The following is a 25,608-nucleotide window of genomic DNA, read 5'->3' on the forward strand; positions in this document are numbered from 1 at the left end:
TTCACAGAAAGCGAGTTAATTTTCAAAAAGGGTCGTAGATACTTTATACGAATTATTATACTGACTGTTACAATTTTTTATAACTAAAAAGAGACATGACACCCATATCTCCGCCACTGGTGAATGGTTAAAGTTGATAATTTGTTAAATTATACCTATCCATGTGCTAAATAAACTTACGAAATTTAGTTAAAAACTTTTAAGCCGTTTGGAAGTTAAACAAATTTTTTTTAAATGTCTTAAACTTTAACACCCTGTATCTCGAAACTAAAGGTCAATTAGACATTTGTTTATATAAACTTTATACCTTATTTCGGTCACGGGAACCTACAATAAGCAGTTGGTAGAACGATTCTAATACACTCTGTATTACTATTGACCATAAAAATAGTACCCGCGAAAGAAAAATTCTGTTATCCGTAATTTTTTATTGCTTTTGTTCAAATTTTGTATAATGAAAATTCAAATCAAAACTCAGTTTACGTGTTCGAGTAATTTTTGAAAATTTAATTCTTAGAATGCTTTTCAGAGCCTTAAACAAATTTCTCTTTTGGAAACTTTTTGTGTGGTGGAAATTTTTTTATATGATTACAATGATCTTCTAGAATGGATTTTTCTAAATGTACCCTGAAAATTTGATCAGAATCGAACCGCAAATAAAGCAGTTACAGCCTTTTAAAATCGCCAAAAACGACCCGATTTCATCATTTTGCTTGAAAATCGTTACTTATATTGAGTATCAAGTTCACATTTTAAACATGAGCTGCAGCGACTGAATTTTGATGTCATTCCCCGTATGCCGGTATCATATCCACGAGTTCTTCGTTTGAGAAATTATGCGCCATATTTTCGAATACAACCACAATAGTTAAGAAAGTACTGTTAGAAACATCAATCATATCGTCCTGACTTGTTTACTTCTTAGTTTTTATGAAAAAAAAATTTTAGTCATTGTTTGCCCTCAGCCGTAATTTCCCAAGTTTATGCGTATAAGTTATGAATCACCCTGTATATGTATACATATATATATCTGCAATATTTTGGATTGTCAAATTGTCAAAATCGGACTGTAAAGATTTTACAGGGGTGGTACGGTTTTAAAAACCCGCACTAACTTCGAAAAATCCTTTTAGGGTTTTGTTGTGGGAACCTTAAATTTTCATTTCCTTTCAATTTTATCCCATTTTAAATTTCTTGTATTTCAGTGTAATGAACGTATTACCGAAAATTTGATGGCAACCAAATCGATTAAAAAAAATTCGGTTGGAGGTTCATCCTTGTGTCAAAACCTTGTGAGTTCAATGGACGACGGCTACAAAACGTCATTGACGCCAATGGGGGATAACCCACTAATAGAATTGTTTTCCGTATTGTTTATATTTAATTTTGTCATTTAATTATATACATTTTAAATTTATTTTCTCTCGATCGTACTGTATTTCCGAAAAAAAATGTGTTTTGAGATTTTTGCTTTTAACGTAAGCATTATAAAAAACACCGTTTATGTCATCTTTTGTTTAAAGAAGAATTTTTGCGATATAGCAATCACTTGATTGTTAGGTGAGAGGTTAGAAACAGTCGGATTAGTTACATAATTCCTAGTAAAATATTATTGTTAACGAAAGTCTTGAAGTTTATTAAATTGTTCTGTATAAAATGTTTTGTGAATTATTGGTTTTGTTTATAATTAAATTTAACATGTATTTTTTTGGTATTTATCTTGAACGAATATATGTTCATACCGATTTTTGCAATTTATAAAATTCAATGTTAATATAATGATGTTTTTATACAATTAATAGCCGAATTAATTTATTTGAGATTTTTCAACTTGAAAATATTCTTCCAAACTTGGTAGAAGATGTAAAATTCTAAATTTATTCGCTTAACAAAACGTTTCTGTTGTGGATTATTTTTTGTGAACTGATATATATAGAAATAAACTACATATGATTGCCTACAACTTTTGTATTTAACTTTTTCTTTTTTAGATTAAAAGGAAAATCTCTAGGTGGGTGGTGAAAATATGATCAATGACCTTGTATATTTGTATGTGTATACAGGGTATTTCAAATTCGACCCTCACCATTGGGATCTCGGAAACTAGAGGAGATACGAAAAAGTTTAAATGGGGGCAAAGTTGCGCAATCTAGTGCTTGATCGAATACCGTTTTCAAAATTTTAATTTTCCGAGTACTTCCGAAGATATCCGAGAAAAACTAAAAATTGGAGAATTCATTTTTATTTATTTTTAGCGTTATTTGACAAGAAAGGTTAAATCCGTAAGCACATTTTCATTGCCACTTTTTCTCAGCTACACAATGACATATTCAAATTTGCGATCCGACGTTTCGTCTTTCGGCTACCATCATCAACTTTATTTTTTCTTATGGGCGCCATATTGGATTTTTCGACAAAAAAATAGTACGTTTCATTCTGAATTCATTGATATAGAACTTCTTATAATTTACTTTTTTAAAAGCCGAAATATTTAAATAAAAAGAAATATTACATAGTTGGCCTTGACTCCATCGAAAGACTTTCTTTTGTTCGCGCTATATGACAGAACTTTTCAAACGAATTTAGAGCGTGTGCAGATTTCCAATGAAAATGAGTTTCTGAAGTGAAGAAAAACGAGATATGTTAAGACTTTATTACAAATTTGATAGGAACAGTACGAAAACAGCTCAAATGTATTTTGAGTTATATCCGGAAAGACAACAGCCGCATAGAACATTATTTAAAACTTTGGACGAACATTTAGCTGAGTTTGGTGCTTTTGAAAAACCTAGGATGAAGTATGGAAGCAGAATGGAAGAAGATACTAGAAATAACCTACTGGCAGAGGTATAACTAAATTTTACATTAAAAAAATGTAACATTTTCTTGATTGTTTTAGATAAATGCAAATCCTTCACAATCAACTTATCAAGTTTCGTTAAATATGGATGTGCCACATACTAGCGCCTGGAGAGCATTCAAAGAAAGTGGTTTGAAATGTTATAAAATACACATTTCCCATAAACTACATCCTGGTGACCCTGAAAGAAGAATGTTGTTTTGCAATTGGCTCTCAAATAAGAATGATCCTCGAGATTTTTTAAAAAACATTATTTGGACCGATGAAAGTACTTTTTCAAATTGTGGTGTATTCAATAGAAATAATGAACATATTTGGAGTCAAAATAACCCTAGATGCTTTAGAGAAATTAGACCACAAGTTCGCTTTTGTTTAAATGTATGGGCTGGAATTTGTAACGATCAAATACTCGGACCTTATTTTTTCAACGGAACCTTAAACGGTGAAACATATCTACAGTTCTTGACAACATAATTTGAAGATTATGTCGATGCGTTGCCCCTTGCCAATTACAATAGATACTGGTTTCAGCATGACGGGCCCCCCCCCCCCACATAATACTAGAGCCGTTTCTAATTATTTAAATCATAGATTTCCACATAGGTGGATAGGAAATTCGGGGCCGGTAAGATGGCCGGCAAGGTCCCCCGACCTTACAGTTTTAGATACTTTTTTGTGGGGCACTTTGAAAAATAGAATATATGAGAATCGAGATTATAACACAATAGAAGAACTTAGGGAAAACATCATTACACAATGTAGAGCAATCAGAAGGAGAAATATTATTAGGGCTGTCACTAATTTAAATAGACGTGTTCGTTTATGTATGCAGGAGGAAGGTCGTCAATTTGAGCACTTGTTGTAACATTTAATAATAATTTAGTTTTGTCTCTGCCAGTAGGTTATTTCTAGTATCTTCTTCCATTCTGCTTCCATACTTCATCCTAGGTTTTTCAAAAGCACCAAACTCAGCTAAATGTTCGTCCAAAGTTTTAAATAATGTTCTATGCGGCTGTTGTCTTTCCGGATATAACTCAAAATACATTTGAGCTGTTTTCGTACTGTTCCTATCAAATTTGTAATAAAGTCTTAACATATCTCGTTTTTCTTCACTTCAGAAACTCATTTTCATTGGAAATCTGCACACGCTCTAAATTCGTTTGAAAAGTTCTGTCATATAGCGCGAACAAAAGAAAGTCTTTCGATGGAGTCAAGGCCAACTATGTAATATTTCTTTTTATTTAAATATTTCGGCTTTTAAAAAAGTAAATTATAAGAAGTTCTATATCAATGAATTCAGAATGAAACGTACTATTTTTTTGTCGAAAAATCCAATATGGCGCCCATAAGAAAAAATAAAGTTGATGATGGTAGCCGAAAGACGAAACGTCGGATCGCAAATTTGAATATGTCATTGTGTAGCTGAGAAAAAGTGGCAATGAAAATGTGCTTACGGATTTAACCTTTCTTGTCAAATAACGCTAAAAATAAATAAAAATGAATTCTCCAATTTTTAGTTTTTCTCGGATATCTTCGGAAGTACTCGGAAAATTAAAATTTTGAAAACGGTATTCGATCAAGCACTAGATTGCGCAACTTTGCCCCCATTTAAACTTTTTCGTATCTCCTCTAGTTTCCGAGATCCCAATGGTGAGGGTCGAATTTGAAATACCCTGTATATGTAGGCATATACTATGTATGTATGAGCATTCCTTATTTATGTTAAGATAATTCTGTTAAGACTGTAACTAGTCAACCATTTCCTCAATTAAGATACCCGATGCTACGCCCCTGTATTTGTAATTTCGTTTAGTTCCCGAATCCTACTAGGTTTTTTTTTTGTAAATTATTTTAGTAATAGTCACGTGCATTCAAGGAATTCTCAGCGTTAGCATCCATCACCCCCAGATGGTGGTTGTTTTATGATTGGGATTTCCAGCAATGTTCTTTATCGGAGCTATAATGTCCGTCCAATTTAAGCGCCGCTCTGCCGGCCTGGCCAACGAAGGTCCAGTCGGCTATTTATCCGGACGTTGCGCGTTAACACGATGAGTAGCCGGGAAGCCGACAATTGCTTCCAAGTTAGGGGTACGTCTATGAGTACCGGCTCTTAGCTCTACTATTTAAGACCTAGAAATGTAGAAATCTCTCTTTCATCTATCATTTCTCAGCGCAACAACATCACGACCAAGACACTGTGAGATCCTCAGCTACCTCGCGCACCCTTTTCCGACTTGTAACAACCACTCCGGGCGTGAATTATTAAGTTAGTTAAGTGCATTACTTCGTGTATTGTTCAATAGTACAATAAATAAATTGTAAAGTACTCCCGAGTTCATTGTCCGCGAGTTACCAGATCCAGTAAAATATTCACGATGGTGGTACTCGCGTCAATCGAGGAACGAATCCCCTAACCCGAACAAATTCACTAATATTAGCTGAAAATGATACAGGATTTGGCTATAAATTCCTTCTAACATAGGCGCGAGAAAAAGATAGAGAGTTGTTTACGAATTCTCCTTTAACGTAGGTGAGAGAAAAATTATGAAGGGTTTGGTACTCGTGGGAAAGAGGCTGGAATGTTAATTACACAGGCCAACAAAATGATACTCCTTCTGTCCGAAAATATGGTATAAATTTGAAATAAAATCATAAATTATCTAGTGTGCTGGAAGCAAATGACGATAATAATTCAATTAATATAATTGAAATTGACAACTGAACAATAGTATACATACAGTCAGGGACAAAATTGTGGGTACGGCGCAAAAACAGAATTAAATTGTTTAAAAAGTAAAAAATGCATGTTGTTTGGGATGAAGTAATTATGGTGGAGGAATTATTATAGACCGACAAAGAGGTTGTTTACTTTATGTCGCTATCCCAATTTGCCAATTTCGCACAACTGATGAAACATCCAAATAATGCACGTGTGAGTGCGGTCATAATTGTGGGTACGGTATCAGTTTATAGGCAAGCGTCGACGAACGCTGGTATGAGACGGTAGTTGTAAGGTGTAATATTTATTTATTTACTTATCCCTTCATTTATCCAGTTATTTAGCAAAGACATGGCTCCGAGAAAAGAATTTAGTTTAGATATCAGACAAAGAGTTGTTGAAGATAGAGAAACTGGTCTAAGTTATGGCGAAGTGGCGAAAAAATATAAAATATCGAAGAACGCAATGGTCAGAATATGTAAAAAGTTTAAAGATACAAAAACACTTCAAAACAGACCAGGGCGTGGTAGAAAAAGGAAGACATCAGTAAGGGACGATATACGGATACTACGAGATATTAAAAAAAAACCTGATCTGTCCGCGTGCGAAGTGCGGGAAGCCGTTAATTTGAATGTATCACTTAAAACAATTCGTAAGAGAATTGTCGAAACGGGAAGAGGTAGCTTTTTGGCACGTAAGAAACCATTTATTAGCCAAAGAAACAAACAAAGAAGATTGCAATTTGCACAAAAATATTTAGCAAAGCCAATGGCCTTCTGGAAGTCGGTTATTTGGACAGATGAAAGCAAATTTGAACTGTTTGGGCACAAAAAAAGGAAAAGAGTATGGAGAAAAGCAGGCGAGGCATACAAAGAAGGTATGGTTCAAAGTACGGTGAAACATGGAGGAGGCAATATTTTAGTATGGGGATGTTTCAGTTATGGTGGCGTTGGTAATCTTGTAAAAATTGACGGCACAATGACAGGAGCCTCATACGTAAACATCGTACGAGATAATTTGCAAGTTTCAGCGGAAAAAATGGGGCTTGGGGATTTCATTTTACAACAAGATAATGACCCCAAGCACACATCTAAAATTGCAAAAGCATATTTTGCAGAAGCAGAAATCCAATGTCTTGAGTGGCCTGCTCAAAGTCCGGATTTAAATCCAATAGAGAATTTGTGGTCATTGTTCGATGAAAACATAACACGAACAAACGTTACAAACAAGACATCACTGTACAACCAATTATTAGTAGCCTGGAACAACATCGACCAAATATTTATTGAAAAACTAATAGACAGTATTCTCCGTCGGCTTCAAACTGTTGTGGATGCAAAAGGAGGATGGACCAAATATTAATTCTATTTAATTAATAAAGTTTTGTAACTTGCATATTAGAAATTAAACAATTAATTTACTGTACCCATAATTTTGTCCCTCCTATTCAGTCAATCTATAAAAAATTCTGTCCTGTAAAAGCAACTTGTGGCACTATATATAGATATTTTATGCATTATAGTATATTAGATACCACAACTATTTTTTGCGCAAATTAATATTTCCTAAGTCTTTGTAATTTTTGAGAAAAATAACATTAACCAAAAATGTTTACATGGTACCCACAATTTTGTCCCCGACTGTATATTTGAAATCTATTATTTATTAGTGAAGTCAGATTATGAAAATCAAAATTTTATTTTTTTAATCAAATTAAAATATCCACTGCGGTAATTTCAAAATGGAAAATTTTAATAAAAATAATGTGGATTTGCGAAGAAGAGATATCAAATCGTACCATTTAAGTAATGAACAACGTTGTGGTATCTTGGAACAGCTACTACAGATGAAGAAAACACGAAAATTAAAACACGGTGCCATTAAGAAAGTTGCAGATACACTTCATGCAAGCCGTTTGTCTGTAAGTAGAATTGGGTATACAGCAGAAGATCAATACCGAGAGTACAAAATTTGAACGTAAAAAAAGCTTCAAAAAAGAAAGAAAATGCGGAAAACAATGAAAAGGTTATTCTACCAATTTAGCTGAGATAAAGAATATACCATTGAATCGTCGAGGAACAATTCGCAGCCTTTCTTTCGCAATTAATATCCCAAAATCAACACTTTTTGATATCTTCAAACAGCGAAAGCATTTTAGGCGCATATCTTCTACAGTTAAACTTACTTTAACAGATAAAAATAAATTAGATAGATTACATTTTTTCTTGTTAAAAGTAGATAATGGACTTTTTAATTTATTTATATAAATATGTTCATATTGATGAGAAATGGTTTTATCTTACTAAGATTAAACGTTCCTATTACATAGTGTTAGACGAAGAAAAATAATATAGAAATTGCAAAAGTAAACGATTTATCACTAGTGATTTTTATGGCTGCCATGGCTCGGTCACGCTATAATACACATCGAAAACATTTTTTTGACGATAAAATTGGAATATGGTCCTTTATATATCAAGAATCGGTTAAAAGAAATTCCAAGAATAGAGCTAAAGGAACATTAGTAACGACGTAACGTAATGTGGAATCCGTTATTGCCTACCACTGTAAGAAAATGATAGTAGAAAACGTTATTCCAGTAAATAAATCAAAATTTACTCAAAACTATAAAAACAAAATTATTTACCTACAGCAAGATAATGCAAAACCACATTCTTTTGATAATGATGACAATTTCGTTGCTGCAGGTACTACTGATGGTTGGAATATTACATTTAAGTCACAACTACCAAACAGTCCTGATTTAAATGTTTTGGATATAGGTTTTTTTAACTCTATTCAGTCGTTACATATGCAGCCTCGCCAAACACAATCGATGAATTGATTGAATGTGTTCAAAATGCATTTAATAAATTAGAGAAAAATACTCTTGACAACGTTTTTGCCATATTACAAACATGTATGGAATCAATTATATTGGCCAGAGGGGGAAATTCCTATAAAATTTCTCATATCAATAAGGCAAAACTTCGTCGGGAAGGCTGATTAACTGAAAATTACATATCTCACTGTAGCTCACTGGATACAATAGTGGCACATCTCGAAAAATGACCATTTCCAGTTAATTGAACCATAATACTCCTATATTTATGCTTTACTAACCAACCATACTTACACATTGTTATCTCACCATGGTACCGCTAGATGGAGCTAGTGACACTATTGAATTTCGTGTTTTTCAACTTTGACACATCCAAAACCGTCACAAAGCTCAATGTGTTAGTGATCACCTCAATGTGAACAATGTAAACCGACAAAACAGTGGCACATTTTCAATAGTACGGTAAACCAGATTAAATATTTTAATTTTAACGAAACAAAATTCGTTTGAAGTTATGCCAATATTGTTTGTTAAAATGTTACAATAAACCCCCATATTATTGAATCAACATATTTTGTGCCACTATTGCATATTTATTCATTGATATTTTTGAAATGTGTCATTATTACTTTATACGAGTATATCTAGGTTTATAAGCTTCAAAACTTTATTTAAAACTAAATATAATACTTGCCTTCTTAGAACTACAAGTGCGGCAAAATTAGTGGAATAAGTATCTATGAAAATTTGTTCTTTGTTTCAGCCCAGAGAATTGAACTGCAAGATATTAATAGCAATATAGAAAGTCAAAATGACAATTCAAGAGGCAAACAAATGCTAGGACTGTTAGGCATTAAATTAGTAAAAGACATTTCTTCTAACTGTAATACTGACACCTAGAAAATTGTACCTGATTCGTCTGTGATTGATTAGCAATGTAGAAACAGTTGTAAGCAATTTAGAAGTAAACATCGAAAAAAAACACGGATTTCTGAAGTTGATCTTGACCCATCTCCACAAACGGAAGTTGATATAGAAGTGGAAGAAACCGGATCAGAATGTAATCCACTTTCAGACGACTTTATTAACGACCCCAATTACCAAGCTGAATTATCCACAACAGACAATGAACAAGAAGTGCCAATGCAACAAAGTCATAAAAAAGCAAATCTAAGAAAGGAGAAAACTACAAAAAAAAAGAAGAACCGTCAGAAGTCAGAAGTAGAAAAGAAACAAAATAAAATCACTCAGGAATAGCGGACAGGCTTATGTTACTCTAAACAAAGGCACCTAAATAGAAAAATGAAACCTCCTTTTGGTGAAAACTGTAAACTTAACCTGAACTAACCTGAACTAAATTCTCCACAGAGGAAAGAACAGCAATATTTCGTAAATACTGAGATCTGTCTGATATTATCAAACAACGATCATTTATTGCGACATTGATGCATGAAATATATCGAGATGATAATAACTCTATATATCGAAATGGCAGAAACAAACGAACCAATAATAATATTTTTCATTTATTAAAGAACGATAAGAAGATAAATGTTTGTAAATTGTTCTTCACATCGACTTTGGGATTTACCACTCACTGTATTCGAAGCGTGATAATCAAGAGAAAAGAAGGAAATTTTGAAGATAAAAGAGGAAAGCATGGGAATCAAAAGCAAATACCTGATGTAAAAAATGATATATGTGCTCACATTTCATCCATTCCTAAGATTGGGAGTCATTATACAAGAGCTCATAGGGAAAAGGAGTATATTGAAGGCGGCATAACCGATCCGTAACCGATCTATACAGAGATTATAAAAATCTTTCTGAGCAGGCTGGAAAATCCGTTGCAAGTTTAACAACATACAGGGATATTTTCAATTATGAATTTAGCTTGGCTTTTTTTATTCCTAAAAAAGATCAATGTCTGAAATGTGTAGCCTACGAAAATGCGGATAAGGACGAAAAACAGGAAATGGAAGCCGACTATTTATTACACCAAAAAGAAAGAAAGCTAGGCATAATAGAAAAAGAAGAAGAAAGGAAAAATGTTGTGAAAATTATCGAGTTAGTTGTTTTGACTTGCAGGTCATATTGCCAACACCGAATGGCGACGTTTCATCATTCTACTACAAATCCAAGTTATCCACTTAAAATTTTACAATGTGTGGCCTTACTCAAAAAGGTCAAGGTCCTGTTACCTGTTTTATGTGGCATGAAGGGCAAGGCAAAAGGGGTACCAATGAAATTGGCTCGTGCTTGTTAAAATATTTAGAAGATCAAGGTAAAAGTTATGATGGTAGTGATTTGGATATTGTGATTTTTTCAGATAATTGTGCAGGACAACAAAAAAATTAATTTGTTTTAGCAGCGTACTTTTATGCTGTAGCTAGATATAATATTAGGTTAATAACGCATGAATACTTGGTAAGAGTACTTACACAGAATGAAGGTGATAACATTCATGCAATGATTGAAAAAAGAATATTAAAAGATCACTAAGATTTGGTCTAATTTATACACTAGACCATCACGTAATGTTGGTTAAAAGCGCGAAGAAGACGGGAGCCCCTTACAAAGTCGTAGAAATGGGCTACGATAAATTTATTGATTTAAAGAAATTATGTACGTATTCTTCTTTTAACTTTTTTAAAGACAGTTCGGGAAATATTTTTAAAATGAACGACGCCTGTGTTTTTAGAGTAGAGAAACATACCCCTGACGCTTTTTTCTATAAAACTTCGTTTAGTCAAGATGATTACAAGAGTGTAAGCATTAGACCGAAAAATACACGAAGAGGTACGGGCTTAAACTTTTTTGAAAAGGTTGATCCAGAATGTATGTACCAAGATATTATACCGATTCCAATGAAAAAATATGACGATCTGATGGATTTGTTAAAAACTAATGCCATTAAAAAAATGTCAGTCACTTTTATAATAGCCTAAAATGTGCCAAAGACTAAAGTTTTGTTTTTTCTTTATCATTACTAGAATAGTTGATTTTTGTTTATTACTTATTTGCAGATTGGTGCAAATTGGGATTTTGTTTTTTTTTAGTTTAGTTCAATAATTTTAAGTTCGCGCTTAACCTCGCAATTACCATACTATGTATATTATAATACCTAATTTTTGCTAATAAAAATTTCCAAAACCTGTAAACGATAGTTTTATTAAGAATTTCTGATTAAGATATTTTGGTTAAACGACACATTTAATTGTTAAAAAAAAAATGAAAAAGAGACATTTTGTAAAATAATAGCGACAGCATAATTGGACAACGAATTTTAATCACGTATCAGTATATTACTTCAAATGAAGCAAAAAGTTAATATGTAATATTGAAATTTTTCAACTTCATTTCACAAATAGGTGATTATCTCAAAAGTAATATTTCTTTGATGTGCCACTATTGCACTCAGTGAGCGATATGTTTAGAAAAAGCGCCGGACAAAGCTAGATCATACTTCAACTAAATTTATTTGTATTGTTAGGTACAAAAATTGTTTGTATTTAGTTTGTGGTGCACGTAATTTAGGTCAGGTGCTAATTGTGAGTACCTGTTTTACTTTCTTAATAATTAGTTTATTTATAGGTATATTATAATCTGGTTGTTGTCATAGGTAGGTCTGGCAAACCACCAATTATTATTATTTTTTAGAGTATTTGTGAATAGTTACTTTTTGTGAAATTAGTTTATTTAGGTAGTTGTCAAGATTAAATAAAAAGAGTTCTTTACTACATTCGCGATCGTCAACATCCTCCAACAATAAGGACAAGTTGTATTGCATTAATAAAATTAATTTATTAGTTCCACATTTTTTATCTGAACTAAAATTAATAAATAGCTGTAACTCTGTGAGTAAAAGATGTTTACTATGTATTCACCTGGGAGGTGTTCAGTTTCAATACCTTTGCCAATAATTTTTTTAATTAGATCTAAAATTATTTTAAAATCATTAAAAAAAAGTTCATAGCCAACTATGATTTCCATTAAAAAAAAAGATAATTATGTATTTCTGATAAAATAGATAACTATAGAAAAATCTGAGTAAGCCACTGAATTGCAATTATAATAAAAAATGTGTTTACAGAACGGAAATATTAATTGACATAAAAAAGTTATGGGCAGTTTTCGAAATGGTCGAATGTTAAAAAACGCTCTGTCTGTTAGAAATGAACATATCGTTAGGCGGTTTTTACCATTAAACATTTCTCAGAAATCGAGCACATGACATCTAAGTCGATTTTGCTCTATTTAATCGGAAAATAGGTTTTCTCTGTTAAAACAGGCCAATCCCGACCACACTGTCAAGTGTATAAGATTGGCATTGAGTAAGCTTACAGTACATATTTTCTGGGAGAAATATTGTGCTTCTCCTGGAAATTACATGTAATCTGTTAAAGTTTTATGTTAACTGTATGGCTCCACTCAAGTAATTTCAAACCATTTTTAAATTAATTCAAACCATCATATTAATATGTAAGCAGCTGATAAGTTAAATAGAAACATGAGAAGGTAGACGAGTGTCACATTTTTTAAAAACGGTTATATCGACTTACTAAAAAAAATCTTCTACACGTAGAACGTGGATGGAGGTTTTCGTCGCAGGAAGCGTGGAAATGAAGTACGCAATACAGTTGACTATATAGAAATATGAGAAGGTAGAGGAGTTCCGAATTTTTTTAAAACGGTTAAATCGACTTACCAAAAAAAAATCTTGCACACGTAGAATGTGGATGGAGGTTTTCGTCGAGGGAAACGTGGAAGTGATGTATGCTATGCAGCTGACTATATAGAAATATGAGAAGGTAGAGGAGTTCTGAATTTTATTAAAACGGTTAAATCGACTTACCAAAAAAAAATCTTTCACACGTAGAATGTGGATGGAGGTTTTCGTCGCAAGAAGCGTGAAAATGCCAAAAAAAATCTTTTACACGTAGAATGTGGATGGAAGTTGTCGTCGCAGAAAGCGTTGTAGAAATGAAATAAAATATTGGCCGTATTCCTATTTCTGTAAAAGGCCTTGAACATTTTTTCCCAATTCCTTTCAGTATAAAAAAATCCAAAAATCAAATAAACACGCGGCGTTGCCACTTTGAGAGCCGTTTTCTCAAATTAATACTTAGAGGTTTTACACACCTCATTATTCTCGAATTAAGTAAGTTGTTAAGAAATATGCATGAGAAGAACACCAGCACGTATAGGCCATAGAGAGTGTTGTTTTTGTATAATAATTTTCATTCAGTAATGTATGTAGGTCAAGGCTCTCTTCAGAATCATTTGATTTGGATGAGCCAAAAAATAATAATCACTATTAGGTATAGTAAATGCAAAACAATTCTGAATACCCGTCATCAATTAGATAATATTTGAACTCAGGATTGCCATTTCTTTTAACACGTTAACCGCCTACCGTACATTTGAATTTTTAGTCGATGGGGCCCAAAACGAAATTTTGTTTTAAAATGATTTTTTGATTACATTACTATCATATACATATATACATTTGACTTTTATTATAAAAATGTCAAAAATCAGTAAAAACACACTTTGAAAATGAAACCCAACGTTTGGAATTCAGAGACTAAAGTGGTTGCAAGCCCTGAAACCCATACGTGGGTTTCGGGAGAGACATGTTTGCAACGTGAACTATCGAGTATATTCCTGTTGATACTTGTCAAATATTGCTCACTGCTTTCCGGAATAAATAGGATAAATACTTCCAGCCACTAACAATAGTTATTGTTTTCTCATTAGATGCATATGTGCACTGTGTTTCTTTTTGTACTCGCAAAGTGGTCGTATTTATCAGCGTAATCCAGTGATAATTACAAAAATGGCTGGTGATTAAAGAACTTGTTGGAAATCTGTTAAACTTTTATTTATGTAATAATAAAGCATTTGTTCAATAAACATTTACATTTACTATTGCAATAAATATTTTTGCAAAAACAAAAACAAAATTTGTAGGCTCATTGGGTATTTTGGTCCACCAGACCTCTAATAATCTCGTTCCATAAGCAGCAGTGCTTTTTGAAACCTATCCGCTGACTTTCGGTGCCTAAAGTGCCGGTGCAACATGAAACCCAGTGTATGAGCTTCGAAGGCGATTTGACAGAAAAAGTGAAACCCATGGCTTGGGCTTCGTGGCGGTTAACGTGTTAATAAAACCGAAATTGTTGATTTTAGGTATAGACTTTAAAACACAAAGTGACAGTTACTTTTCGAGCTTAACACGATGGCGCGAAGAAAAATGGGAGTTCTCATTTAAAAAACACGAGTTTTTAATGATTTGCGATTGTCGACTTTAAGGATTATTTATGAACACCTTGTATGTTATTTCGCGAGTTTTGCTCCATACGTGGCTAAATGTGAGTGCTTTATTAGCAGTACCTCAAAAAATTACAGCGGTACAACTTTCCCTTTTCATAATATCACCAAATAAATCAATGACTGCAACTATCAAATTTCACCTTTAAGTGTAAATATCTCCAGAACGGTTAAAAATAAGTACGTTATATATACGTTATATATAAAGATAAGTAAAGATAAGTAAAACGTTTGTTATAAAAGGTGTTCAGAATTCATCGTAAAGTCTAAAAATGTAATAAAATATAGGGTGTTCTATTTAAAATAAGCGAGCCGACATCCACTTCCGATATAATCGGAAGTGCCGCTATCTTAAAAATATTTTAACGTGTGTCCCCCAACGACTTAGGTATATCCCCAGATTTTCAAATTTTTTCAAATTATGATTTTCCCGCAATCGATCGAGGAACTTCCCGGAGGACCACCCTGTATACAGGCACATTGACTATTTTCTTTGTCAGAACTAAAACTTGAGGTACATACACGTTTCGCTAAATCAGTACAACTGCAACACCCCCATAAAACAAAACCCTTCCTATTCTTCTAAGCCAGAGGTTGGCAGCAGACGGCTCCGGAGCTGCATGCAGTTCTTTTAGAAAATTTTGTGGCTCTCTAAATATTAAATATTTCTGTATAAAACGTTCTCAAATTTTAAATACAATATTTTTAAGACATTTGATTCCGTTACATATAATATTCAAAGTGCTCCAGAATAAGATAAAATAGGAACTTCTTTGTTTTTATGTCTTATTTGTTTACGTCGAATATTGATGATGGTTGCATCACTTTTCGAATGTTTACTACCAAGTCTACCGGTATGAAATGAGCGCTATTTTGTGAAAATAAAACACCAATTTTAACAAGGAAAGAAAAATAAAATTTATTCAAAATATTGACCATTGTTTTCTACACATTTTGACCACCTTTCTGGCAATTTATAGATACAACGCCAATAGAAATGTGCCTCTTTGGCATCAAACCAATTAGACACCCAATTTTCTACTTCTTCGTAGGAATCGAAGTGCTGCTCAGCCAATGCGTGTCCCATCGATGAAAACAAATGGTAGTCCGAAGGAGCCAAGTCTGGTGAATACGGCGGATGGGGTAGCAACACCCAGCCAAGTGTTTTGATGGTATCCTGAACCGGTGTTGCTTTGTGTGGAGGTGCGTTGTCATGGAGCAAAATTACCTTCCCGTGTCTTCTGGCCCATTCTGATCGTTTTTCGATCAACGCATTGTTTAAATTAATCAATTGTTGTCGGTAGCGAACAGTATCAACGTTTTCACCAGGTTTTAAAAGCTCGTGGTGCACCACACCTTTCTGTTCCCACCAAACACACAGCATTGCCTTCTTGCCGAATCGATCAGGTTTTGCAGTCGATGTTGATGGTTGTCCCGGATCAACCCATGATTTTTTCCGTTTAGGATTTTGAAAATAAATCCATTTTTCATCTCCAGTAACAATTCGATGCAAAACTGATTTTCTTTCGTGCCTTTAAAGCAAAATTACACAGGTGTTTTTTCGGTTCTCCATCTGTCTTTCATTCAATTCATGCGGTACGCATTTTCCACATTTTTGGATCTTTCCCATAGCTTTTAAATGATCAGAAATTGTTTGTTGTGCAACATTTTTAGCGATGAAGCGAATTTTGATGTTGATGGCTTCGTTAATAGCTAAAATTGTCGCATATAGAGTTCAGAGAATCCACATGTAATTGTTGAAAGAAAAATACATCCATAGCGTGTTACTGTTTGGTGCGGCTTTTGGGCTGGAGGCATCATTGGACCATTCTTTTTCGAAAACATGGCTGGGTAGGCAAAAGCGGTTAATAGTGCTTGCTGTCGCGACATGACAGTCCACTTTTTGATACCTAAATTGCAGATATGGATGTGAATGACATGTAGTTCTAACAAGAGGGGGCCACATATCCTACAACCTGCGAGACCATTCATTTACTGCCTAAGTAATAATATCCGAGTCGTGCAATTTCCCGATATGGCGATAAGAATTAGCCAACAAGGTCATGTGACTTAACACTCCTGGACTTTTTTCTTTGGGATTTTTTGAAATTTACGGTCTATACCAACAAGCCCACGATGACCTATGCATTGAAAGAAGAAATTAAGTGCTGTATGAACAAAATTCAGTCACATTTATGTAAAATGGTTATGAAAAATTTCATCAAGAGTGTGTATGTGCCAAGAAAGCTATGAAGGCCACTTACCTGATATGCTATTACATAAAGTATACATAAAGTATACATAACCCTGTCCTGTATACTTTATGAATCAATTAAAAAATTGCCATTATCAATTAAAAACCTGTGTTTTCTAGAAAAATTACTTCTTATTTGAATGTTGGGGCACCCTTTATAACTTGTGACCGTAGGAGTATTACAAACAGTACAATAAATTAGTGTCAAAAGTGTTCCTGAGTTTGTTTTGCGAGTTCCATTATAGATGTGTCCTTGTGTGGTTAAAAGATGTTGATGATCGCGAATGTTGTAAGGAACTCTTTTATTTTAATCTTGACAACTACTTAAATAAACTAATTTGACAAAAAGTAACTATTCACAAAATACTCTAAAAAATAATAATAATTGGTGGTTTGCCAGACCTACCTATGACAACAACCAGATTATAATACACCTATAAATAAACTAATTATTAATAACGTAAAACAGGTACTAACAATTAGCACCTGAACTAAATTACGTGCACCACAATACTCCCCCCCCAATAACGGAGGTATAATGTTAAGGGTATTAATCGTTACAATATAAAAATATAATTTAATTATGATTAATAATTTATACATTAGCAAAACGTACGGTTTTATCTTTCTTTTTTGTATGGTGATGGATGATTGGTTGGTTGATAAGAGAATCGATTTGATTATTAATTTTTGGATCTTGTGAGATTAAAAATGCAGGTTTTAACCTATCCATGGAAATATTCACTTCCTTATCTCTGACAACAATTGTAAAATATTTGTCTTCACGTTTTTTAACAAGAAAGGGACCTTCATACGGAGGTTGAAGAGATCTCTTTATGGTATCATTCCGAAGAAAAACATGTGTACAAGTGTTTAATTCAGGAGTTATAAAAATTTTTCTGTTAGAATGATGAGTAGTTGGAACTGGTTGAAGAGATTGCATTTTTTGTTTGAGGGTTTGTATAAAAGAAGAAGGATGGTCAACGATATTGCTGTCTTGAAAAAATTCACCTGGTAGTCTTAACGTTGTACCGTACAACATTTCAGCAGGAGAAACTCCTATCTCTTCTCGTAAGGTAGAACGTAATCCGAGTAAGATAGTAGGTAAGATTTCTGTCCAGCGTTCAGTTGCATAAGCTTTGATAGCTGCTTTTAATGTTCGATGCCATCTCTCTACTTTGCCATTTGTATTCGGATGGTAAGGAGAAGAACGGGCACGTTTACAGCCTAAAATTTGGGTTAAGGATTGGAAAAGAGAGCTTTCGAATTGACGACCTTGATCTGTAAAAATTTTAATAGGGGTGCCAAAACGACAAATCCAATTGCTATAAAAGCAATTGGCAACGGTTTCTGATGATATATTGGTCATGGGATAAGCCTCTGCCCAACAAGAAAATCTATCAATAATTGTGAGACAATAAGTGAAACCGTTTGAGGGAGGTAAAGGACCTATTATATCAATGTGAATATCATGGAATCTGGAATCCGGAATTTGAATTTGTTTGAATGGGGTAACAGTGTGTTTATGAATTTTGGCTTTTTGACAGTTAATACAACAACGAGTCCATTCTCGGATATTTTTATTCATTGAAGGCCAAACAAAACGGGATGAAATAAGTTTTGTTGTACCTTTAATACCTGGATGAGAAAGATTATGAAATTTATTAAATATAGCTTGTCGAAAATGTTTCGGTATGAATGGGCGAATTCTAGAGTTACTATCGTCGCAGTAAATCAAATTTTGTGTATTAGGAACTTGAAATTGTTTTAAGGTAAGTGATGTAAGTTGAGGATTTCTAAAAATGTGTTGAAATTCTGGGTCTGTTGTTTGAGCTTTTGCTATTTCATCGTAATCTATGGAATTCGGAAAAGAAATGGTTTGAATTCTAGATAGAGTATCTGCTACAATGTTGTTTTTGCCACTTATGTGAAGTATGTTGGTTGAGAATTGTGAAATGAAATCTAAATGTCTCATTTGTTTAGGAGATGCTTTATCAGATTTTTGAATGAATGCATAAATGAGCGGTTTGTGGTCTGTGTAAATTGTGAAAGGTCTTCCTTCAAGAAAATGACGAAAATATTTGATTGCTGAATACAGTGCAAGTAATTCGCGATCGTAAGTACTGTAATTACATTGAGTTTTTGAAAATTTCTTGGAGAAGAAGCTTAAGGGTTTCCATGAGGAATTTACCATTTGTTCTACAACTGCTCCCATAGCAAAATCTGATGCATCCACTGTTAAAGAAAGTGGGGCTGATGAACTGGGGTGATTTAATGTAGCAGCGTTTGCTAAGTCGTGTTTACATTCATTGAAAGCATTCACAGTTTCGTCAGTCCACTTGATTGGTGTTTTGTCATTTTTCTTACAATTTTTGTGTAAGTCATGAAGAACACTTTGGTGATGTGCAGCGTGAGGTAAACATTTACGATAAAAATTGAGCATTCCTAGAAAACGTCTGAGATCTGAAATTGATTTAGGAAGAGGATAGTTTGAAATGGTGGATACCTTTTCGGGAAGAGGAGAAGAACCTTTTTCAGAAACTTGGTATCCGAGAAATTGAACTTGATGTTCGCCAAAAACACATTTGTTTAGGTTTATTGTCAACCCATATTGGTGGAGACGTTCGAAAATTGTTTTGAGATGCTCTTTGTGCTGAGCTTCGTTTGTTGATGCAATTAGGATATCATCTATATAAGAAAAACAAAAATCCAAATCTCCAAGTACTTCATTGATGAAGCGTTGGAATGATTGTGCTGCGTTTTTCAATCCAAATTGCATCCTTGTAAATTCGAACAATCCAAAAGGTGTGATTATGGCTGTTTTTGGAATGGATTCCTCTTCAACTGGGATTTGATGATAAGCTCTGATGAGGTCAATCGTGGAAAAAATTGTTTTTCCTTCGAGAAAATAAGAAAAGTCATGTAAATTGGGGACTGGGTATTTGTCTACCACAGTAATTGAATTGAGTCTGCGATAGTCTCCAACCGGTCGCCAATCGGAAGAGTTTTTCTTGGGAACCATATGTAGAGGGCTGGCCCAAGGACTATTTGAAGGACGACAAATACCTAAGTTAATGAGGTGTTGAATTTCTTGTTTTGCCAATTTAAGCTTTTCTGCTGAAAAGCGTCTAGGTTTGGAAGAAATAGGAAAACCTTCTGTGAGAATAGTGTGAGAGATGCTATGTTTTAGTGATGAGGGAGTAGATGAGAATTTTGTAATTTCTGGAAATTGAACCAAAATGTCAAAATATTTGCATGAAGAAGGAATTGCATGAACTGATGATGTAGAAAGACAAGAAATTTTACCATTGTTTGTCAGATTAGTTGTGCTGTCGATAATTCGTTTACTGCCCAAATCTAGTATTATGTTAAAATAGTGAAGAAAATCAATTCCAATAATCGCATGATTTGTTTGTGCCACAATAAAATTCCATGTAAACGTTCTTCGGAGACCTAAACTAACTGTAAGAGTCTTGGTCCCGAAGGTGGAAATACATGTGTTGTTGGCCGCAAATAAGGTGTATTGAGATTGATTTTGTTGTATTTGAAAAGATTTGGGTAACAACGAAACATCAGAACCAGTATCTATAAGGAAATGAATACCAGTTAAAGGGTCTTTGATAACTAACCTGTGACTAATTATATTAATGTTTTTTTGTCTATCTTCGTTGGTGTTCGTGGAGATCTTCACTTGGCAGTCCTTTGTACCCGCGCCGTCTGCTGCCCACGACGACGCGATCGTTAGTTTTCCTTCTTGTAGTCACAAGGAGACACACACTTGCGAGCTTTTTCTTGGTAATTTTGATGGTACCAGCACCATGAAGAATTTTGACGATCTCTGCTGGGTGAATTGCGTCGAAATTTAGAAGATCTTAATTTCGAATGGGATCTGATTTGCCTCTCTAATTTATCCAAACGTTTAGTGATGTGTTTGAATTCTTCTGAAGATGTATTTTTGTTGATTTCATTGGGACTGCTTGTGCATACCTCTGACTTGATTTGAGAAACTTGGGAAAACTCTACATCAGCAATTTTATCTGCTATATTCGCCACTTCTGATAATGGCAAGGAACATGCCGTTAAAATGGTCTGCATATTGTGAGGTAATCTCTGCATCCAAAGGGTTTTCAACATCTCTTCTTGAAGTGAAGAGCCTCCCAAACTGTTCATTTCGGATAGAAGTATGGAAGGTTTTTTGTCTCCAAGTTGAAGTTGCGAAAAAAGTTTCTTATACTTTTTTTCTTGTGATTCTACGAGGGCATCCAATACCTTTTGACGAAGGGTTTGGAACTTGTTGTTCATGGGAGGTTTAATAATTAGATCTCTAACACAAATCAAACTTTCTGTGTCCATAATTCCGATAGTAGTGTGGAATTTCAAGTCGTCTGAAGTCACTCCATTGATAAAAAATTGTGATTCCAATTGAGAAAACCACAATTCTGGATCTGTTCTACTAAATGGTGGAGCTTTAATGAAGATTCGAGCTTCTTGGTCTACAGAGGGTTCGATGATGTTAGCTTCTGGCTGAATGGTTCTAGAACGTGGCATGATTGGATGAGATAGCTTGTGTTCTAGAGGGTTGATGCGTTGAGTTCGGAATCGGGGTAACCAATTGTCCTTGTGTGGTTAAAAGATGTTGATGATCGCGAATGTTGTAAGGAACTCTTTTATTTTAATCTTGACAACTACTTAAATAAACTAATTTGACAAAAAGTAACTATTCACAAAATACTCTAAAAAATAATAATAATTGGTGGTTTGCCAGACCTACCTATGACAACAACCAGATTATAATACACCTATAAATAAACTAATTATTAATAACGTAAAACAGGTACTAACAATTAGCACCTGAACTAAATTACGTGCACCACAGATGTATAACACTTTATGGTTAAATTGCGTTTTAGTCTTTTTTTCGAGCTTAATTAAGAAAATTTCTATTGCGGACCTGTACATATTTTTTTAATTTTTAAGAATAAACAATTAGTTATGTCAATTAACAGTGTATGTTATTTGAGTGTTTAATAATAATCTAATGACTGAATTGATGTACTAATTTAATAGAATGCACAAAGAGAAAATAAATTAAAATTAACAGAAGTCCTAAAAATCGAAAAACAACAACAAATGAATACGAATAAAACAATTCAATTTAGAACATATGTCCGAAAAAAATGTCATTATTTTCCAAGCATAAATAGCACCTTGAAACTGTCGATTCTAACACCGTAGTCAACATGTGTGGAGTAATACCGGCAACTGCGTGCAGAACTAGCCTCCTCAGTTTCTGCACTGTAGCATAATTTTGCTGATAAACTTAATTCTTAACAAATCCCCATACGAAGAAATCAAGCGGGATTATATCGAGTGAACTATTTCATTTTATTTAGGGATAAATAAAATAAGGAGCAATTTAGCACACCTTAAATTTTATTTAATACGAAAAATATGAGTTGATAGTGTTGATATGTACCCAACGTCGCTCCAAGGTCAGTTTTCTTTAGGACGAAAAAATAAGATTCGATCGTGTTGGTATGTATTGGGTTGGCAATTAAATTCGTTCAGTTTTTTAGTTTGGAATAAAACATTTTTTTTTTTATATGCAAAACAAATTTTAATCAATTATATATTGACCATCTTTATTGATAACCTCTTGCCATCTCTCTACCAACTTCATTATGCTGCGTTCATAGAATGACTGTGGCTTATCAGCAAAAAAACGATCAAGGTGGTTTTTAACTGCATCTTCATCTTTGAAGGTTTTTCCTTTCATTGAATTCTGCAGCGACCGAAATAAATGAAAATCGGAAGGGGCAAGGTCCGGTGAATAAGGAGGATGAGCCAAAACGTCCCAGCCAAACTAGAGTAATTTGTTCCGCGTGGTCAAAGATGTGTGAGGCCTAGCGTTGTCATGATGGAAGACAACACCCTTGCGATTTGCCAATTCTGGCTGCTTTGTGCGAATAGCTTCTTTCAATTTCGTTAATTGGGAACAGTATAGGGTTGAATCTATTGTTTTTCCAGATGGTAGTAACTCGGTGCCCTTAAAGTCCCACCATACGGAGAGCATTATTTTCTTCGGATGCAATCCCACTTTCGAGGTCGTTTGTGGTGGCTGGCTGCTGTGTCCCCATGATCTTTTGCGCTTAACATTTTCGTAAATGATCCACTTTTCATCACCTGTCACTATTTGTTTCAAAAATGGATCGCTTTCTTGGCGCTTCCGTAACGAATCGCAAATGGATATTCGGGTGATCAAGTTAGCTTCGGTTAATTGATGCGGTACCCAAACATTAAGTCGAGAAACGTATCCTAACTGATGCAAGTGTTTTTCTACGCTTGTATGAGATATATTCAATTTTGTGGCAATCTCTCTTACCGATTGGGATGGATCACTCTCGACTATAGCTTTTACGTCACTTGAGTTAATCTCAGTTGGACGACCGGAACGGGATGCATCGTCGATATCAAAATCTCCAGAACGGAATTTGGCAAACTACTTTTGACATATACGTTCTGTTAAGGCACCATTTCCATACACACGGCATATCTTTTTATGAACATCGGCGGCTCGTTTGCCTTTTTTAAAATAATAAAACAAAATGTGACGAAAATGCACGTTATTTCTTTCCATGTTCACCGCTACACTATATGTACGATACTTATGATAGCCAAACCAAAGTTCGTAGAAAATATAAGAGAAATCTGATCTTACATGTGTTTATTTAATTTGCTTGATAGCATTCAGAAAAAAAAGCAAATCAGCATGAAACTTATACGGAAAGAAAACCGAACGAATTTAATTGCCAACCCAATATCTAAAGTAGGCTCAAGGTTGACGAAAGCGAAACAGTAGAAATTCTTTCGAAACTCGTTTGCGAGTTAAATATTACCACTCTAATCAAAAACAAAAAAAAGAAATAGCTCAAAATGCGTAATCAATTGCAATCAAGACAATGGGGCGTCTGTACACGTCCCCACAGAGCATTCCAGTAAGAAGCCGAAATAATCCACGATCCCCAAAGGGCAAGGCGGAATATCTCAACAAAAATAATTAAATGCAACAATTAACTATGTTCGGATACGTAAATCCGCACAGATCCGGCTCAAAGGACCAAATTGTCATGGAGATCAAATTCCTCCGAAGGCCAAGTGTCTACACTGTAAAGTACTTCGCGCTAATTTCTCATGGAAACTTAATGACAATATTGCAAAACGATTAGATTGTTTGCATTTAAGACACTGCCCTTTTAATCAGTGTATCAGAGCCATTCAAATGTGATCGACTTTGACCAAAAGTTCAAGTTCTGTTTACTTCCAACTACCCCTAATAGTGTAATTTAGATAAGTTGCATTATCAATTATGTCATTATAGCTTCTACCCCATATATACCGGGTGATTCAAGAAGATGGTTCGCCCTTATAACTTTTTTGTTTTTAAACTTAGAAAGTTGAAATTTGGAGGGAAGCTAGGTAAACCATATAGTAATTGGACATCATACAGTTATTGGAGAGACTGACTAAAATAGGTTATTACAAGAATATGTGGCGGAGCCAGTAGCGCGTGCAGTGTCACCCGTCTACAATGACAGCGACAGTGCACTGCGAGCCAGAACATCTCGGTTCTGTAGAGAACTAAAACAACGGCGGGAAAACATTTTCCATAACGGTTTCTGGGAATACATTCTGGATAGTTCGATCAAAACCATATAAAACCGTTGGCCACACCACCAACGGTCTCTTTTCTCTTTCGGGCCTCGCACCCTCCACATGTACTCCAACTGGTAACAATCATACTCTGTACATAGTAGAAATAAGTTTATTCTAAGTTTAGTAATAAAACACAAAACGTTCCTGTTTTACGAGTTCTGTGTGGCAATCCTATTTCTGACACCCAATGGAAAACGCCTAGTGATTCCATATCTCGACAACAGGACAAATAGTTTAGAAGTCGATGCGGTTTTTCGTTGACAAATGTCAACGTCGTTGTGTCATCTTTCATACCGATTTAAGATTTCCCGCTAAATTCTCATTAGTAATGCGTATTAGTCAGTATATTTTTGCTGTGTAAAAATTCCTTAATTACCGATAAGTACATAGCTGTTTAGAAACCATATATTGTTTAATAACAATGACACATATTTTTTTGTTAATATAGAACTTTATATTTCTCAATTCTGTAAGTGTACATGTAAGATTTCGGTATCGTTATGGAAAAAATAAAAAAAAAATAAAACAAAGTAAGTTTTGAGGTACTCCTTTACTTGTCAAGAACCAAGGCCGGAATGTCCCCCGATACACATGTCTTATCCACCCCCGAGTTCATCCCTGCCTTTTTAAGAGCATTGATAAGCCACATTCCAGGTTTTTCCTCACGATTCCCTGACCCATCATCAATTTTTCTCTCACCTATGTTAAGGAATTCCTAAACAACCATCTATCGTTTTCTCACGCTTATCTTAGAAGTAATTTACGGCTAATCCCCATATTATTCTCACATGGTATTACTTGATAGTCTCAACATAAGCAAGGAATGCTCACACGGCCAATTCTGACACTAAATTCGCTCTCGGATTTACCTCTAACGATTATTGACA

General features: G+C 34.3%; 1 protein-coding gene across 1 annotated transcript; it reads right to left on the minus strand.

Moving 5' to 3' along the window:
• Positions 1–17,603: 17,603 nt before the first annotated feature.
• On the minus strand, positions 17,604–23,559 carry LOC136413976 (uncharacterized). Its single transcript, XM_066397750.1, has 11 exons — positions 23,551–23,559; positions 22,953–23,507; positions 22,646–22,871; positions 22,216–22,334; positions 20,926–21,625; positions 20,700–20,879; positions 20,638–20,643; positions 20,315–20,593; positions 20,075–20,230; positions 19,538–19,825; positions 17,604–19,471 (listed from the first exon to the last, which is right to left on the minus strand). Exons 1-11 carry the CDS (start codon positions 23,557–23,559, stop codon positions 17,604–17,606), a joined length of 4,386 nt encoding a protein of 1,461 aa, XP_066253847.1.
• Between the last annotated feature and the right edge of the window lie 2,049 nt (positions 23,560–25,608).

The sequence above is a fragment of the Euwallacea similis genome, chromosome 16 (assembly GCF_039881205.1).
Source record: "Euwallacea similis isolate ESF13 chromosome 16, ESF131.1, whole genome shotgun sequence".
Classification (NCBI taxonomy): Eukaryota; Metazoa; Arthropoda; class Insecta; order Coleoptera; family Curculionidae; genus Euwallacea; species Euwallacea similis.